Source organism: Aphis gossypii, chromosome 1, assembly GCF_020184175.1.
Source record: "Aphis gossypii isolate Hap1 chromosome 1, ASM2018417v2, whole genome shotgun sequence".
NCBI lineage: Eukaryota > Metazoa > Arthropoda > Insecta > Hemiptera > Aphididae > Aphis > Aphis gossypii.
The window spans coordinates 44,146,030-44,164,719 of NC_065530.1; the positions used below are offsets into that span (position 1 = coordinate 44,146,030).

General features: G+C 25.8%; 4 protein-coding genes across 6 annotated transcripts in view; 2 read left to right on the forward strand and 2 right to left on the reverse strand.

The window, feature by feature from the left end:
• Positions 1–203: 203 nt before the first annotated feature.
• On the reverse strand, positions 204–2,711 carry LOC114126046 (gastrula zinc finger protein xLCGF3.1-like). Of its 2 annotated transcripts, none has more exons than XM_027989927.2 (6): positions 2,268–2,711; positions 2,004–2,183; positions 1,549–1,632; positions 1,134–1,301; positions 747–911; positions 204–670 (listed from the first exon to the last, which is right to left on the reverse strand). In XM_027989927.2, the coding sequence occupies exons 1-6, from the start codon at positions 2,452–2,454 to the stop codon at positions 480–482; spliced, it is 975 nt and encodes a 324-aa protein (XP_027845728.2). In that variant the 5' UTR covers positions 2,455–2,711; the 3' UTR covers positions 204–479. The 2 variants fall into 2 exon arrangements, with proteins under 2 accessions (XP_027845728.2, XP_027845722.2); XM_027989921.2 differs by having other exon boundaries at positions 744–911.
• A 151-nt stretch (positions 2,712–2,862) lies between these two features.
• Positions 2,863–4,349, forward strand: LOC114126170 (complex III assembly factor LYRM7). Its single transcript, XM_027990060.2, has 5 exons — positions 2,863–3,105; positions 3,203–3,275; positions 3,487–3,557; positions 3,862–3,943; positions 4,064–4,349. The coding sequence occupies exons 1-5, from the start codon at positions 3,079–3,081 to the stop codon at positions 4,195–4,197; spliced, it is 387 nt and encodes a 128-aa protein (XP_027845861.2). The 5' UTR covers positions 2,863–3,078; the 3' UTR covers positions 4,198–4,349.
• Positions 4,350–5,890: 1,541 nt separating this feature from the next.
• On the forward strand, positions 5,891–15,827 carry LOC114125864 (TBC1 domain family member 5). Of its 2 annotated transcripts, XR_007603154.1 has the most exons (16): positions 5,891–6,099; positions 6,278–6,351; positions 6,417–6,675; positions 6,991–7,161; positions 9,026–9,120; positions 9,183–9,233; positions 10,233–10,332; positions 10,416–10,543; positions 10,609–10,754; positions 10,824–10,927; positions 10,985–11,073; positions 11,347–11,398; positions 11,469–11,579; positions 11,641–11,873; positions 14,894–15,036; positions 15,156–15,827. XR_007603154.1 is itself a non-coding variant. In XM_050197260.1 (15 exons), exons 2-15 carry the CDS (start codon positions 6,278–6,280, stop codon positions 14,898–14,900), a joined length of 1,620 nt encoding a protein of 539 aa, XP_050053217.1. In that variant the 5' UTR covers positions 5,891–6,099; the 3' UTR covers positions 14,901–15,827. The 2 variants fall into 2 exon arrangements, 1 of the variants encoding a protein (XP_050053217.1); XM_050197260.1 differs by having other exon boundaries at positions 14,894–15,827.
• Positions 13,209–18,690, reverse strand: part of LOC114125711 (all trans-polyprenyl-diphosphate synthase PDSS1) — a 35,035-nt gene continuing 29,553 nt past the window's right edge. Inside the window, exon 8 of the mRNA XM_050197262.1 lies at positions 13,209–14,277. Coding sequence (XP_050053219.1) covers positions 14,056–14,277 — 222 coding nt within the window. The 3' untranslated portion in view covers positions 13,209–14,055. The remainder of the gene's footprint in view (positions 14,278–18,690) is intronic.

The following is an 18,690-nucleotide window of genomic DNA, read 5'->3' on the forward strand; positions in this document are numbered from 1 at the left end:
ATACGTAAACTGTTACGTTTACATCATATTATCCAATACTTGAATTGAAATGTGATTTTACTAATTTATCTACTAACTCACCTATTTTTATATATAAGTCTAAATCGGAGTGCATACCACCACCACATTTTAGCTTTGAAACAATTGTCACGAAATATTCATTTTGAGTTACACGTGTTTTAAAAACGTATACAAATATGAAATAATATAATTGTATCAGTATTTATTGCATTTAAAATACTTAAAAAATATTTATTTTTTTTCAAGACTGACAGCGACTTTCTAATTTTTGATTATAAAACCATGATTTAAATTATTTTGAAATAATGTTGTATAATAAATTATGTAAATCAATATAAGAAAACATAAATGAGGTAGAAATTAGTATAATAATAACTATAGCGGTAACATAATAATATAATATTATACAACTAATATATATATATATATATCTATAAATACTTTACACAAAAAACAATTTAAGTATGTTGAATTACTCTAACAGGACATGATTCAACCTTGTTGACAACTTTAATAACAGAAGCACGAATAACATGTTCATTTATATTAATGTTCTCGGATTCCAAGTGAGTATTTCTTACATGACGGTCCAAGTTGTCTTTACGTGTGAACTTCTTCATACATATAGGACAGTTCAAAATGTTCTTTTCTATAAAATTCCATTAAATCATAATTTCAACAATAATAATCAATATAATTAATATTTTATATTTAATTATTACTACTATGAGTTCCAAGATGTCTTTGTAAGTAACGTTTTTCTCTAAAACGTTGATTACATAAATAACAAGCAAATTGAGTTGAGAATATATGTGTCTTTTGATGTGAAACCAACGCATCTTTCAAACTAAATTTTCGTTTACAGATGTCACATGAAAATGCTTTAGTTCCTGCAACATAAAGCATATAACTAAATTAATATATATTTTTAAGGCCAATTTAAATAAAACTAAAAGAACAATAAACTTATATTGTTTTCTGAATTTAAAAATATAAAATAATTTATAGCATATTTTAATAATAATTAACATTTATTTTTATTTTTAACATACATATGTTAACTGTTTACTAATTAGTTATTACTATATACAATATACATAATATACAATTACCAGAATGTTTCCTAATGTGATGTTTTTTAAGACATTGCTTGTTTTTAAAAAATTTTAAGCACGTTGCACATTGAAATGGTTTTTCCAGAGCATGGGATTTCATATGCACTTCTAATGATCGCTTTCTTTTGAAACCTTTAGTGCATATTGCACAAAAATGAGATCGTACTGAAATGCATTAGATAATATAAACTTTAATAAATTATATTTTATTTGTAAACAAGTGATTTTCAACCTTTTTTAAAACCCAATACATTGTCCTTTTAATATGTATCAGCTACATATCAATAATATTTTATTATATTATATTTTTATTATGTATAATTAATAAAAATTCTTAAAAAAAGCTTAAGGGAATCTGTTGAAAACCACTAATGCATAACAACATAAATGATTTGAATTTTTTTAATCTTACCTGTATGTACTATTTTATGTTCAATCATTTTAGATTTAGTGAAAAAACATTTATCACATTCAATACATTTAAATGGTCTTTCGCCTAAATTTTAAAATGAAATAAAATACAAATTAAAAAGACTGAAATACTAAATATATATTATACATAAAAACTTAAGATCATAAAAGATATTTGAATTTAACTCTTAGAAAATAAAATATGATGTCAAAAAAATAATTAGAAATATATTGAAATATAGATCATAATAATTATTAACTTTTTTTTAGTTAAATAGATACAAAATATTTTATTTTTTGTATATGCAATTGGTATTTTATTTTTCATGAAATAAATTTTTAGAGAAAAAATAAAAAATTATCAATCAATAAGTAGATTTTTTTTCCATTACTAACGTTTATACAACTAGAAAACAATTTTTAAAGAAAATGTAGGTATAAAATATATAAATTTACCTGAATGTGTTAGCATATGATAATCTAAATGTGATTGGATTTTAAATGATTTATTACATTTATAACAAATCAACGGTTTTTTAATTCCATCTCCATTACATGTTAAATGATAAAAACAATTCTTTTTTGAATTAAAAGTCTTTTTGCAAACAGTACAATTATATTTAACACTTCCATCACCTATAACATTTTCAATTAAACATATATATATTATACATAATACTTAAATTTTATATAATGAATACAAAATATATTGACTATTACATTCAATTGATGAAATGTGATCAGGAATTTTAAAAGGTTTTCTTTTGGTTTCATGTGTTGTATTATCAGCTTTCGTGTCTAAATCATAAATGTTTAACTGATTTTTAATATTAATATTATCTAGCATACATGACTCGAGGTTTTGGTTATGGATTAATTCTTGGTCTTCAGTATCACAATAATACATTGTTTTAATAATGTACTGCCTATAATAATTTCATGTAACTACACAATAAAAATTAAAATTCTGCAATGTGCAATAAATATTTTGATAATTAACCTTAATTAAAAATATCTTTTCTTTTAAAGTTCAAATAAATAATAATATTAAAATTAACATATTAATATTTTGATGTTAGTAATTGACAAAACTTTTAAATAACATTGATATTTATTTCGATAGAAAATAAAATTACAGACAAGACTTGTCTATCTATTCTGACGAGTGATGACAACAGATAAATACTATAATGGTTATCTTAAAAAGTAAATATGATAAGTCGACAACCACAATTTAAAAAACTAGTTATGATAAAAAATTTGATCTATTATCAGATAACTTATCATTATTATTTTTTTTTCAAAAGTAAAAATAAATATATTCAATTTTACAAAAGCACCAATCAGTAATTTTAACTTACTTAGAATTTAGTATTCAACTTGGTACTTCTAAAGCAATAATTGTGTCATAACATTATGTAATTCATAACACATTTTAAAATTTTTATATCAAGTACTACTTATAAGTTATATTTGTCTGAAATATTTATGTTATAAATCATAAATCTTTAACAATTTTATTCATTTTAATATGGCATCAAACGAAATTAGAAAACAAGTAAGTCACACATTAATGGAAATCGTTTTATAAATGTAATTATAAATATGTATACTATTTGTACTGTATGATTAAATATGATTTAATTTTATTTCAGGTACTCACTACTTTCAAATTGGTACATAGAGCTAGACTACTATGTTTTAGAAATGATACTCAAATGTTAAATGGTACTCATAAATCATTATATAAATTTATTATAAGTAGATTAATGATAAATACTATTAAAACTATCTTAATAACGTAGCCTTTTTATTATCATTTATAATTATATTTTCACTGCTCTTAAATTTTCTATTAAACAGAATAAAAAATATTATACTCCAACAATCATAGGAAATAATTAAACAAATATAATTGATTTTTTATCATTATTTTCAGCTGCCAAACATCAAATTAATGAGGAATTCAAAAAAAATAAAACTGTCTCAGATCCTGTTATGGTTCAGAATGTATGATAATTAAAATAACTTATTAAGCTTTATAGTTTTAATCTAATTTTAAGATGTAATATAATATAAAACTAATCATTATGATAAGTCTAAATAGTTGTTAAATTTTTTTATAATATAGTAAATCTATCTGAAATTATTTTGATTTATTCATAAAATCATAAATATTATTTAAGCATTAAAAAAAAAATGTTCTTGTTTTGATTTGAGATAATATTTAAAATATCTATTTTTTTATTTATTTATTGCATTTAATTTGCATATGTCTATGAATATCATATTACATGGTTTTATTTTTGTATAGCTTTTAACCTTTGCTCAAGATGTTGAGCATGAACTAAGGACTCAAGTTGTACAAGCAGAAAGAGTTAATGAAAAAAAATTTAGTGAGTTCCTATTTCATATTAAATTACAATTTTTGTTTTATAATTTAATTACCATTTTTTTTAAATTTATACCTGGAAAATAATAATTATTATTAATTGGATTGTATTTTTATGTTTAAGAATTGAATTTAGACCCAGAACGCCATACTATGGATAACATACCATATGTTGAATTAGATGATGAAGCATATAAAAAATGGAAAGAAGAAAAAAAGAAAGGTAGCAAAAAAAATGAAAAGTGTTGCTGCGAATAGATTATACTAATTTGTATTTTGATTTTTAATTTTTAAAAATTTATAATGCAATTGAATATATGTATAGAATTGTTTTTATTGTAGATCTACTGATCAGTAGTAAATTATATATTAATATATAATAGTGTTTCCGACACACATTTTATTCACAAGTATATTTATCATTCAAATGATGTTAAGATCTGTGTAGTTACGATACATGAGCTTATATATTTTCATGAAATATTTGTCGCCATTGACTGGAAATTTAGTGAATTAGTAGATGTAAAATTAATTATAAATTTATAAAATGAAATTATATTAACAATTAATATATATATATTTATTATAATCATAATTTAAAATATATTGAAAAATAATTAAAAAAAAAAAAAAATAATTTTTATAGATAATATTATTAATACTTCTCTAAGACTTATAATTTATTTATTTATTGATGAAAAAATTAGTTTAAACAAGTTTCAGGTCTGGTCCTGGGATCATACAGGTTGAAGTAGACTCTTATATAAATATAATTGTAGAAGGTTGGAAATGTTTTTTTTTTTATTTCAGAAGTGGTTTTAAGATAAGTAGCTGTCCAGTTTTTTACATTTATTTTTAAGGTGAGGACCCCAAGGGAGTCTTGTCAAGCAGTAGACCAAGATATTTGACTACTCTTGTCTAAGGATCTGAGGTATGATTATGTTGTTAAACATTATGGAGGGGGCAGTCTCCTGGATACAGGGTAGATATGACGAACTGATTCAGTATTATTGATTATAATTTTCCATGAGTGGATGGAACCAATAGGATAGATTATTCAGATGGTTTTGCAATTGGAGGTTTGCTTTGTAGAGGTCGTGGCTGGATGAAGAGTTTCTTGATATGAGCAATTTTCCTTTAGATTTTTGTGGTTAGTAAATTTAATATAAAAATTAAAAAAAATTTTAAATATAAAATAATAATAAAAAAAATTGTTAAATACTTTGTTTTAAACATGTTTGAAATAAAATATTTTAAGTGAAGACATCCGAGTATGTAAATTAATTTATTGGAAAATTTCAGGCTTAAGTTTCATATTGTTTGTTTAGCAATGAAGAATGAAAATTTGAAATTTATGATGAATAATGATTAAAGAATAAAGACTATAAACTACATGTATTTTTTAGTTTTCTTTTTCTTAAAACTGTAACAATGTTCTAAGTGTCATTAATATTGGGTACCTAATCACTATTTAGTGCTATTTATTTTGGTAGATCAACATTTTTTTTTTTTATTATATATACATGAATTATGTATTGGTAAATAAATAACTGATTAAACACAAAAACACAACAGCCATTGGTTTGACAAATGAAACAACCAAATAGTAGATACCTAGTCAAGGTATTTAATTCCTTTTTATTTCAACCAAATTAGGAACAATAATAGAGCCAGAATTTTAGTCTTCTCTCTTTACTAGGTATATTATTTATAGAACTCAATAATTCTGTAGCCTGTATTCCTTATATATTATGATCTTTGTGATAGTTAAACAAGTGCTTGTGGTATTTCTTCCCCTATAACAAATTATCTGGATTCATTAAAAATTATAACAAAAAATAATCTTATAATATCATTGATTATCTATATTATCTTATCATAGAACCCATGGACGTTATTTTGTATCATTCTTATCCCACGATTGATGGGTGATAATGATAATAATTATTAAAAACAAATAAATTGTAAAATAGTAATACTAAACGTTTAAAAAATATATTAATATTATTAATAATAATTAATAATTATAATACTATACATAATTTATTATTGAATTATACTGCTGTGATTAATTTTTTTCTCAACTTAACGTGCTAAATTGAATGTGAATACGTAGTGATCAACAATATATATTATACACTGTATAATTAATAATTACAGGTATGAATTTTGATATTCATTTTGACTGTCAAATGCTAATGACGAGAAAAATTGTTATTATTTTATTTTTCTTGTGTGTATTAATCACCTATTGAGTTAGAACAATTTTTTATAAAATTAAAATTAAGTTAATTTATACTAAATAATACTTCTCATTCACCTCTATTTTTTTTTATAGATGTTTTATACTAACGTAGATGAGAACTGTTCTAATGATAATATTAGTCAAAATGTTTCCGTCAAACTATATGAGTATGTACTAATTTTTGTTAGAATTTTCGCTATAATTTAATTTATGTGTCTTGAAAATAATACAGAACTGAGTGGAGATACTTATTCAATATCACCAACACTAATGAACTACGGACCACTGCTATTAAAGCTAAATTGCGGACATCTAGATTTAGAAGTCTGTGTTGGCGTCTTTTACTGGAAATACTACCACCAGATTCAACTAAATGGTTGATGGCTATTGAAAAATATCGGTCATTGTATGAACAAATTAAATCAACACATGACAATGATCCTCATGCACAGGATTCTGGACCTGATGACCCATTGTCACAGCATGAAGATGTTTGTTTTTTCCCAATATCTTTAAGACAACATTCTATAGAGAGACAACCTCTGCACATAATATGTTAATGCTCATTTGAGAGCTTCGTTCAGTATTAAGTATGGCAATATATTTTTGTTTATAGTTATCACTCATTAATTACTCAGTGTATATTGAATTCAGTGTGGTCATATTATTTTATTGTATTTGTTACTTTAATTTTGCCTATAAAGTTAACAGAGTTTGTCACTACATAGAATTTGATCTTAATTGCTAGTGTTTGTTTGTGCTTGAAAATTGATTTAATTGGTTCATTTAAAAATTGTTTATTTTAGAGTATTTGGAAACAATATTTTAAAGACATTGAATTAAAGAAAGTTATTGAACAAGATGTGGTTCGAACTTCCCCTGGAGTTGAATTTTTTGGAACAGAAAAAATTCGAAAAATAATGATTGATATATTGTTTTGTTATTCAAGGGAACATCCTGATTTATGCTATAGACAAGTATGCAATATTTTAATTACATATTTTTCTTTTAAAGTAGGTAACACCCACAGTCTGATTTACTAAATATATGGCCCAGAACAAAATAAAAAAATATATAACTTTAATTATAATTATATATTTATTATAATAAATTTTTATTTCAACAAAATAATATATTACATAGTTAGTGTTAGTCATCGCTCACTGGTGGGGCCCAAGACAAATGTCTATTTTGTCCGTGCGTAAATATGGCCCTGGTAACACCTAATAATATTTGTTTTACTGTTTATAGGTAATAATCAAAATAAATAACTTATTTAGGTTTTGATAAATGATAATTAATAATAATTATATAGATTAAATAAAAAATAATAATATTTAAGTTTTAACACGCTTATGATTATTTGACAGCTTTACTTGTCATAGGGTCCTTTCATTAATGTACAAAATTAATTAACTAATGTTTATTTTAATACATATTATCATAGCATGGTTATTTTAAACACTTTTATGTATCTGATTGGTATACTTTGTTTTAAAATCTGACAACTAGTATTATTTATTGAATAATACATTATTCATATTATTAGGTATTTAGGTTTCAGAATTTTTTTTTAAATTAAATAAATTATGGATATTTTAACATATTATTTTGGATTAGAGTTAGAATTTGGTTTTAATAATATTTTACATAAAAAAAATCAAAATATGAAGACCTAATCTATAGTTAAAAATATTTCCATAGGACCAATAGATAAAAAAAAAGGCAAACTAATTAGATAATAATTAAGAAAAAAGTATAAATTCAGCAATATAAATTGTATTATTAAATTCTATGTTATATTTTAAACATTTAATTTTATGTAATTAAAAAAAAAAGTATACTATAAAAAATTGTTTTATTGATTGCAAATGGTGTGTCACAACAAAAACTGTTGTATTCCTTTTAAATGCTCTTATAACCGATTAAAACATTTCATTATTAAATAATATAACTTTTCAATCATAACTTATGAGTGTTTAAATGTATGCCTTAATATTGTTGTTTATAAAGGCAGTATAAAAGTGCTTATTTGGCAGATTAAAATTCAGATTATTTAAGGTTTAAACTTCAAAGTCTAAAATTCTTAATTCCTCTTTCAAATATATTTACTTTCTAAAGTAGATCTAAAAAAAATCTAGTAATATATACTGACTCACAAAATTGTGTTAAATTAGGTATCAAATATTATATTATATTATTATTTAATGTAAATTAAATACAAGATAAAAATAAATAAAAAGTTTTTTATTTTATGTTACATATTGCTTTAATATATAAAATTATACAACTTAATCATTTGATAGATTTGTTGTACTCTAACCTTTGGGCTTAACTTTTTTAATAATGTACCTAATGTTAATTCATGTTTCCATGATAATTAAATAATAGAATCACGCACATCTTCTGTATCACAAAATGATTATATATTAGTTGCTGGATAATCTGTTCCATTACATATTACATATTATACAATTTTTAAGACTGAATCAAAGAAAAAAAATAAGCTGCTGTTTAATCTGTACAAAAATCCTTATCAAATTTGTCTAGTATAATTAGACTTCTATTTATATATAATATATTAAAAAAAATATTGTGTGTTGTTTGGGACTTCAATTTTAATGTTATTTCTGTTACCATTTTGTGTATTTGTTATACATTTATACATTCATTAACATCTAAAAACACAGTTTATTTTTTATTTTTAATATATAAATTTGTAATTTATTAATCAATTTTTAAACAGTTTTATAATATGTATGCCAAAAATTGTTGGATTTTGTTTTTAGTTATATTTTATGCTAAAATTGTATTTATGATTACCTTTTATTTTTTATGTAGGGTATGCATGAAATCCTTGCACCATTATTGTTTGTTCTCCATTGTGATCATCAGGCATTACTTCATGTTTTGGAGCAATCATCTTCTGATGTTAGGTAAATTATATTAAATTTAAAATGTTTGATTTATTCAAATAATTTTTTGTTTTTTTTTTTAGTGATTTGATCAAGAAAATCCTTGATCCTGCTTATTTAGAAGCAGATGCGTAGTAAGTGTTTATTGTAAATTTCCACATTTGTTATTTTATATTTATTTTTTAGAAATGTATTATGTAGAAAAATTTTATTCAATTAAATACATTGTTTATTATAAGTAGAGCATGGATTCTATGCAATTAAAAATATTTTTTTCCTTTTCACATTTTTGGATTTTTTTTAGTTATCTTTACAAATCAGCTTGAAGTTACCTACACAATTTTGTTTTTTATATTTCTGCATATTTAATGGTTCTTGCATATTTGTTGCATACCTTCACAATTTTTACTGCATTTTATATTGCATGTTTCAATACTTTTTTGTGCATAAAAATCCTCGCTCTAGTTATAAGCTTAAATATGTGAATTGTCCTATATCAAACTTTAAGGTAAGAACATAATCAGTGTTTAAGCTTTGGTTGTTTTTTCAATATTTTATTTTTTTAGTAAGATATAACTATATAAGTGTTTAAATATCACAAGTTAAAAAGCATATAAAACTTAAAACAGATAATGTTCTTACCTAGGTTTGAGAATAGGTCAATAAAGTTTAATATAAGAAGGATGTCAGCTTATTATTTGTTTTTCCTTATTTGATTGATTTGTTTACCATACTTCAATTATAATGCAAGAAACAAGTGATTTTATATTGTATTATTTTACCTACTCTTTTATAAAAATTGAAGTTTTGTTAAAAAGTTTACCTAAAAAAACAGATTATGTTTTTAAAATTAAGTTTGATTTAAGTCATTTCATTTTTATGTTAAATGTAACAGTATAAAGTGGTTTGGTTTTATTGAACGCAAATTTACTTATGTCACATGTGGGTTAGATATAAAACAAATAGGTGCACTGGTATCCTCTTAAAGTTAATAACATAAAATTTGTTCTACTAATTTGCTATGTAACATAGTCTATATTGTACATTTATAAGACGATAAGACAATATGCTGATATCACTTATTAATTATCAAATTACTGTTGAAAAATAACTTTAATGATTTTTACTTTTAGTTCCCTATTTAATATTATAATGGAAGTAATGAAGGATTATTATAACATAAATGATTTTATTGTGTCTGCACCAAAACCAACTGAGCATGTAAAGACAACTGTGAGTTTACATATATTTTTGTTAAAAATTGTAATCTTTATTTTCTCACTATTGTGATATCTAATATCTGGTAATGGTTTTAGAGCTCTACATCTAATAGTGAAGTTGTTCAAAAACTTTCCAAAATTCGTGATACAATGTTAACAAAACATGACCCAGAACTATATGGGCATTTATTAGATCTGGATATTTCATTTACTACTTTTGGAGTGTAAGAAAATATTGTGACTAGACTTAATTTTTTTCCAATGGATTAATAAATGATATAATTTTTAGACGTTGGCTAAGATTATTGTTTGGAGGAGAGTTTTCTTCGATGGATTTATTAGTGTTATGGGATGCTATTTTTGCTACATCACCTCAAGACTTTGCATTGGTTAATCATATTTTTGTGGCTATGTTGGTCCTTATACGAATTCAATGTAAGTTAAATAAATCAAAAGATTTTTTTTCCCATGTTAAATATTTCTTTAAATTAATTTTATTTTCAGTACTTAAAAGTGATAATACGGACTGTTTAAAACATTTAATGAGATATCCACATGTTGATGTAATGACTGTTATTGAATATGCCTTGCATATGTTTGATCCCAAGGTAAAACTGTTATTTCCTTAGTTTGATAGATTTTGCTATAATTTTATTTTATTTCAGATGTACAAGTTACCATCTATTATAAATTCTCTCAAACACGATAAGAGTGAGAACATAAAATCTAATGTTACAGATCATCAGCCTGAACGGTTAGTATTTACCTTTAAAAACAAATAAATCAAATGGTTTCATACAAGTTATCAATTTAAATTAAACAATGTTATTTTTTCCAATTTATAATGACTGAAAAACTATTTTTTTTTTTTTTTTTAAGTGATTTCTTAGTAATTTTACTATTTTTACTAATTATTAAGAACAAATAGTAATCTGATTAATTCTAATGTATATATATATATTTAGACTACAATGCATATAATTCTATAAATAATATAAAACGTGTAAATAAATTGTTTTTATTTTAGGCCATCTAAACTTAATACTTATTTACCAAGGCCAACAAGAAATTCAGCAGATGTAATTAAAATTTAATAATAAATATTATATTTTAATCAATTTAAATGTTCATTATTTGTTTTGATTTTAGGACCTACTTGAATTGTGTAGAATTAAGTTATTGCAGTATCATTCCATTTTAAATCCAGTTGTCCCTATTCAAAATAAAGAGGCAAGACAAGCATTAACTGGAATGCTAGAGGTAAAAAAAATTAAAATATTATGTTAAGTTGTTAATTTGAATTATGTAATCTTGTATACAGTTGTGTGGAATGCTTAATTCGCGTCCAGGTATCATAGAAATGGGTAAAGATGTTGTGAGAAGCACAACAACCCCAATTGATACATTGCTTACACCTGAAACACCAGAAGGAGGACCATTGTTACCTCCTCCTGCTTCTGCCATCACTATGAAGGTATTTCGTAAGACAGAAAATTCATCTGACTCACAAATACAAGGAGCACCAACAAAAAATCCATTGAAACAAATGAAACGGTAAATACAATCTTGCATTTGCTAAATTTATTACATCTGATTAACGTTTTAACAATTTGAATTTTCTGTGATTTGATATTTTTACTACTCATTTTACATTCTCATATTAGTATATTTTAAGCATATGTTTTGTTGTCGTTGTTTTTTTTTTAATATATTTATCATGTGTATACTGTTAAAATATAGTATTTCGTTAAATATAAGTGATAACATGAATATTTTTTATCTAATAGTAACAATTATATAAAAATAAAAGCTCTTATATTTTTAATACCTTTTATTGAATCTATGGTTGTATTAGAAACAGCAATCATTTTGGAGTTGAAGTGGTTAGTTTGATATTATTTCATAAAATCATACTGAGAATAATTAGATTAACTATTTTGATTTAGGCACCGGCCCTGCTATTTCAGACACATATTCTTAAATATTACTGTTTATACTTTATAGTATCTGCTGTAGTTTGTAAATGTTTTTTTCAATATAATTTGAAGAAAAGCAAAATAATGAACACTTTAATTGAAGTAAACAGTACTATAATTCACAATTAACATAATTTTTTGAAGTAATTAATACTTATTCAGAGTAATAAAAATTATTATAATTTGGTAAATTATAATTACACATTTTTAAAATAGTTTATCTAGATTTTCAAATATTATAAATTCAAATTTAAATATTTTATTAAGTATTAAGTATTTCACTAATAAAAACTATATTTAGTTAACTTCTTGCTTAACAAAACAATAAATAGGTTCTTTAGTTTAATATTATCTATAATTTAATTGAATATATAATTTAGTTCAATATCTCATTACTACAGATTATATTAAACTAAGAAACTGAACTAAATTAATATAACCATATTTAAAAGCCCTTAATTTAGGATTATTAATGAATATATAATATTATATGAATTAACACTACTGTTAATTTTATTTTAATAATCTGATGTTTTTTCTTAATACTATTAAAAATAATTATTTTAAATGTGTTGATTATAGTTATTATTTTTTGATCAATACTGATATATATTTTTATGTATGTAAAATATTCTTGTCATCATTGTATGGAATACATGACAACATTGAAAAGATAAAAGAGTTCAAATAAATCTTATTTTCAAAAAAAATCTAAATTAAGTGTTAAAAATAAAGTAAATACGTTGTTTTAAAATATTATTTTTAATATGCTTATAAGACCCAAATACCCAAATATATATATATATGCAGATTTACAACACATTTACAAAAAAATTAAACAATTTTTTTTTTATACACAATGGTAATTTTAAATGGTAAAAAAAGATAATAATAATAAAAATAAATTAATATAAATCATAAACTAATAAAATAATATTTTTATAGATAACAAAATAATGAATTTTCTTTGGTATTTACAATTTGTTTTATCATCAAGTTTAGAAAAATAAAATATGGAGAAAAAATACGATCTTGTTAGTCAGTTGTACTGAATTTTATTTTTGTTTAATAATATAAAAATTATAGTGGATTCTATACATAGAATATAATTAATTGATACACCATAATCTTAATTATAACATCGTAATAATCAAAAGTTACAAAATGTAAGTTTTTGAAATAGGTATATATATTTTTAAAATAAATTTGTTGTGCGTTGTTAAAATAAGATTATAGTGTATAGAAAACTATGATTAGTTGTATATTATATATATATATATATATATATAATTTGTCTATTAAATTATTAAGTAAACAAAAATTTCTTGAGTTACACACAAAAATATATAGAACATATTAAATAAGAAATATAGTACGGCAATTAAAGTCTATTGACCGTCGTTACAACAGTGATACAGAAATTACTTTATTATTGATAATATGATGGTATTTCGTTGTTAAGTACTAGCATTGGAAAAAAAAATCGAGAGTATGTAATTAAATCTAATAATAATCATACATTAAAAATAAAATAATATAATAACAAAAATAAGTGCCTTTGAATTGAGGCGATTTAACTTCAAACGATATAAATTAAATCGTTAGCATAATATAGATTATATATTTTTTTTCGAATAATTGGGACTAGTTTTATATAAATAACTGGTTCACCATTACGTTTTTTTTTTTTTATTGAATCTAAAAATTTGCATACACATTATCTGTGTACCCTAAAGCAATGTGCAGCAAAGGGAATTTGGCTATTTCATGCGATTTACTATTAGGTCTGGTACGACCAACAGAGACTTTTGATACGGTGACTCGGCAATCTTGCCGGCCAGACGAGTTGCCTCGAGACAGTGCTTTTTGGCAAGGAACCGCGTCTGTTCAAGACCCTGCGACTTGTGTACTAGCTCGAAGGCACGTTCTGCATCGCCTGGTTCTTGGAACCGCCGCATTATCATGGCATTCAACTCGGGGTACTGTAAAAATAAAACAAAATAACATTATTTTAATAATACGAAGTAATTCTATTATTTTGTTTAGTCATGATTTCGATTGTAGTGTTCTACTCTACCATCGTTGTCTTGTACAACTTAATTACGTTCATCGTCAAAACCAAAAAAATTTATGTATTTGTGCTTACACGTAATATTATAATAGGTATATCATAAATATATATACAATTTTTGTAAAAATAAAAATGTTTTAAAACCTCGTCATTAATGTTTTGTACATACCAGATACCTACTATAATTTCGTTCGGTCTGTTATTGTGGGTGATGATATTTTTATTTAGAATTCGTAGTTAAATTAAAAAAAAAATCACCAGTGATTAAAATTATTTATTTCTATTACAACTATGAGTACTACTATAGTAGTTAATGTGTGTACAGTGTAGGTACACTCACTGTTCACTTTACTGTCTTAAACGAATGAAAATATAGTATATATTTTTTGGGGTATTATATTATGGTACAATTTAAGTGTTTAAATTTAATCATAATATGATTTACTGCAACAAATTATACTTAATTACCTAACTGTACATCCAACTATAACGACTATACTTATCAATTAGTTCGTATATTTTTCTAGCTTTTAATGAGACGACGACAATACTGCAGTTGGGATATATGCTCCGCAGGAGATTCGCAAAATTATCAGAGTTCACAAAAAGAGTCTCTATAATGACTTAAAAATCAAGAGGGCAGTAAAAATAAGAGTGCCTGTTCATAATAGTAGGTATAATCTACACCAAGAGAGAGAATAAAGTCAAACTTACATCCGCTGACACAAATGAGCAGCGAAATATTTACCATCTGGCTAATAGCTTTAGTAAAAACAAAATCAATTTTAGTGAGATACCGGTATACGTTAATCGGGCAGATTTGCAGAGCGATCACGCGCTGGCGGAAACTCGAAAGGACAAAAAAGTTCCAAACTGAAAAATGACTTGAACAAATGGAAATCGCTCAAAATACCACCAGAAAACTCTAAATTTGAAAAAGCTTTGCGTAAAGACTGCTGTCGGCTCTTACATGGACATAATTATAGCCAGACAAAACAAATGAGTGACTTCTGTTTGATCGAAGGACGTCGTAGAACGAAAATTGAAGAAGAAGAATACGTATTCTAGGACCGTCTTGTTCGTATCCTTGTTTAATCAGACTGACGCTAAAAACCTCACTAATTGGCCACATGTTCATTAGCAGATATTTGAGTTCGTGTGCACGCATTTTTCTTATTTCCGAAATTCAACTGAACTTTAATACTTGAGACAAAACACGTTGTTTCAGATGAGAGACGCGGAACATACCGGCGAGGTTGATTTAGAGTCCCCGTTACAGATGTAGCAGATGAATTCGTTGAGAGCTCGCAAAGTAGACGACGAGACTTATGAGACCTTGGTGCAAGGAGAGTCTTTGGCCGCGAAAATGCCATTTAAAACGCTAGGTAGTGAAAGGCCCGAGATATATGCCGAAAAGGGGTGAATATTTTGGTTGCAGGTGAATAGATGACTGTGCAAAAAGTAGTGACAGATAGATTGACCACAGTACAAAAAACGAAGGTGGCGTTAACAATGGTGGTAATAGTGGCAGAAACAGCAGTAGCAGCAGCAACAGCTGTAGCAGAAGAAAATCCTATTCGAGTTGTTGACGTTAACACTCGAAGATGTGACACATATAGTCAGAGGCAACATAGTGTTTTCGGGCATACCGGAGAAACTCAGGGGGGTTAGAATGCAAACGTCGAAGGGGAAAAAGAAATCAATCTGCAACTTTCATAGGATGAGTGATAACAGGGGAGCGAAGAAGCACAATATATGGATACCATGGAATATAAATGCGATTTGCGAGGGACGTGAACTGTGCCATTGGCTCAGGTAGATGCAGCGCTTTGCGGCGTTCGATTGCCGTATGTGCGGTTCATGAATGAAAACGTAGACCCGATGTGCCAAAATCATCGTCCGGCAAGCGATGAGACTCGAATATCGCGAATACGTCGAGTGTATGATATTTTTTTTTAGTATTTTTCCTTAAAACTTTTGTTCTTATATGTTCACCTATAAGTTATTACATTAATTGATAACCACATATGTTTATAGTGAATGTACTTTAAGTTTTAAGGTATTATTATAATAAAGTTATATATATATATATATATATATAATATATACATATACAAGATCCGATATACACATATAGTTATTTATTTATTGATAATTTACGTCTAATGTGATCTAAAATAATATTTATAATATTAATACTTAAGATATTACATTACAATAGATTTTTATAGAAAAAAGATGTAAAATGTTATGTGAAATTTCCGACAAGTTATTTTTGTGTTTATGAGATTTTACCAGTTTACATTTGTAAATTTTGATATAAGTTATATTAAATAGTAAAAAGTAAAAAGTAAGTACTTAATAAATATTAGTATATTATTTACTATATTATACCTTCTAATAAATGATTGATAACACTTATGGCCTGACCAGTAGTTAAATACTGAAGATACTGACGAGCGGGATTAGTCATCTAGATAGGTAAATAATTGCCGCACCCCAAGTTTTAGACCGAATATGCGCTTATTTACCTATACATTGATCTCAATATTGTAAAATAATCGTAGTTAAAACGAATATATGATATTACAGACCTACACAAATTATGCAGTTGTCTTGATTACGAGAACGGGACAGACGTTTAAAAATATAAAAACAGAATGAAATGATTTAACACGAATTTAATTTCAAAACTAATCACCCAATTCCTATGAGTTCTTATTTATTTGGTGAAGCATTCGCAATAATTTGAACTCTCGACGTCCCTCACACAATGTGCTGCCCTCGATGGTAATATAAGTACCGAATGTGTGCGATCGAGGCGTTAGTGTAATTAGGTTAGGCGCGGTCGTCTTACTTTCGCACAATACACATACCGCGCACGAATCGCCCCTTCCCCACGCAACCCACTGAATTAGCAGCGTTGTCGGGGCCAGGTAAATCGAGTCCCAAATGATTGGATACATAATCAATGATCAACCGGTAAATCGAGTCCGAGTGAATTTTAATACTTTACTTATGTATTACATATTAAAACGGATTACAAACCGTTTTTTTTTTTTTGTATCGAATTTAGTAAAATCAGGTATGTAATAATATTTATCATGTTCGTCTCTGGTCATCATACAGTGAGCCGTCAATCGTTGTTAGCGGAGAACGGATATAATATTAAGCAGTCGAGTAAGTTTCGGTATCGTTAAAATAAAATTGCTCAACGATAATTAATGGTTAACCCACACACAGGTTTTACTACGCCCGACCTACAACCCTAGCTGCTACAGGCGTTACAGTGTATCTGATACACGTCGAAATTCAAAGAAATCTACTCGGGAACCGACACCACGAATTGCATAGGTACATCGGGAAAAATGAAGAATATTGTACATCCAGCCATTGGTGGTTCAAATAATTTTATTCCCCCCCCCTTCATGCCACATTCGGTTATTGCAACGCCGATCGTTCTATATAACATTATGTAATATATTATGAATTGACAAAATATATTATTTTGGGCCGGTTATACATCTGATCTTTACAGTTACAATTGCAACCAAACATTAATAAATAAATAAAATACTGTTTCACTATAGTCACTACATAATATAATCGATTTTGAATTACTCGATAAGCCGTATTTTATATACGTATATTAGAATTTTGTTTCGCTATATTTGTTACATTGGAACTGCAGTGACCACTAAAAACTTACAGGTAAATGAATGATTCAATGTCTTTCAGTGCAGCGGAGAAATTATCAACGTTTTTTATGTCGTATCAAGTAGCAACATCGCTATAATAACTGTAATATATAGGTACCTATGCTCAGTCGTGAATCGTGATGCACGCTGGTTGCGGATTTAGCCGACGAAGAAGAAGCATATCCAAGAAAACTACCTATTTTCGTTTATAATATCTATAATGTAATAATATGTAAAATAGGATGAGACAATGTATCGTCGGGCTTACGCCGTTCAGTCGAGGCGAATAAAACGCGCTAATACCTAGGCGGGGGGGGGACGAAACGTTATTAGGAGAAAAAAATAATTAAATTATACTCGGAGATACGATACGCCGATGACCCTTGTTAATAAATTATTACCCACCTACTTTGTATAATTGCATACATTCTATACGACTACGGTGAACACACACACGCGCACATGACCGACACATACCTCTAATCATAACCTGAATTTCGACAACGCAACGCGCGCGCATCAGGTTCGCGTCATAAAACAACGCATAATATTATTATTACTAACTACCCATTCTCGTACACGTATGTTTTTTTTTTATTTTTTAAATGAACGCGTAGGTACCAGCT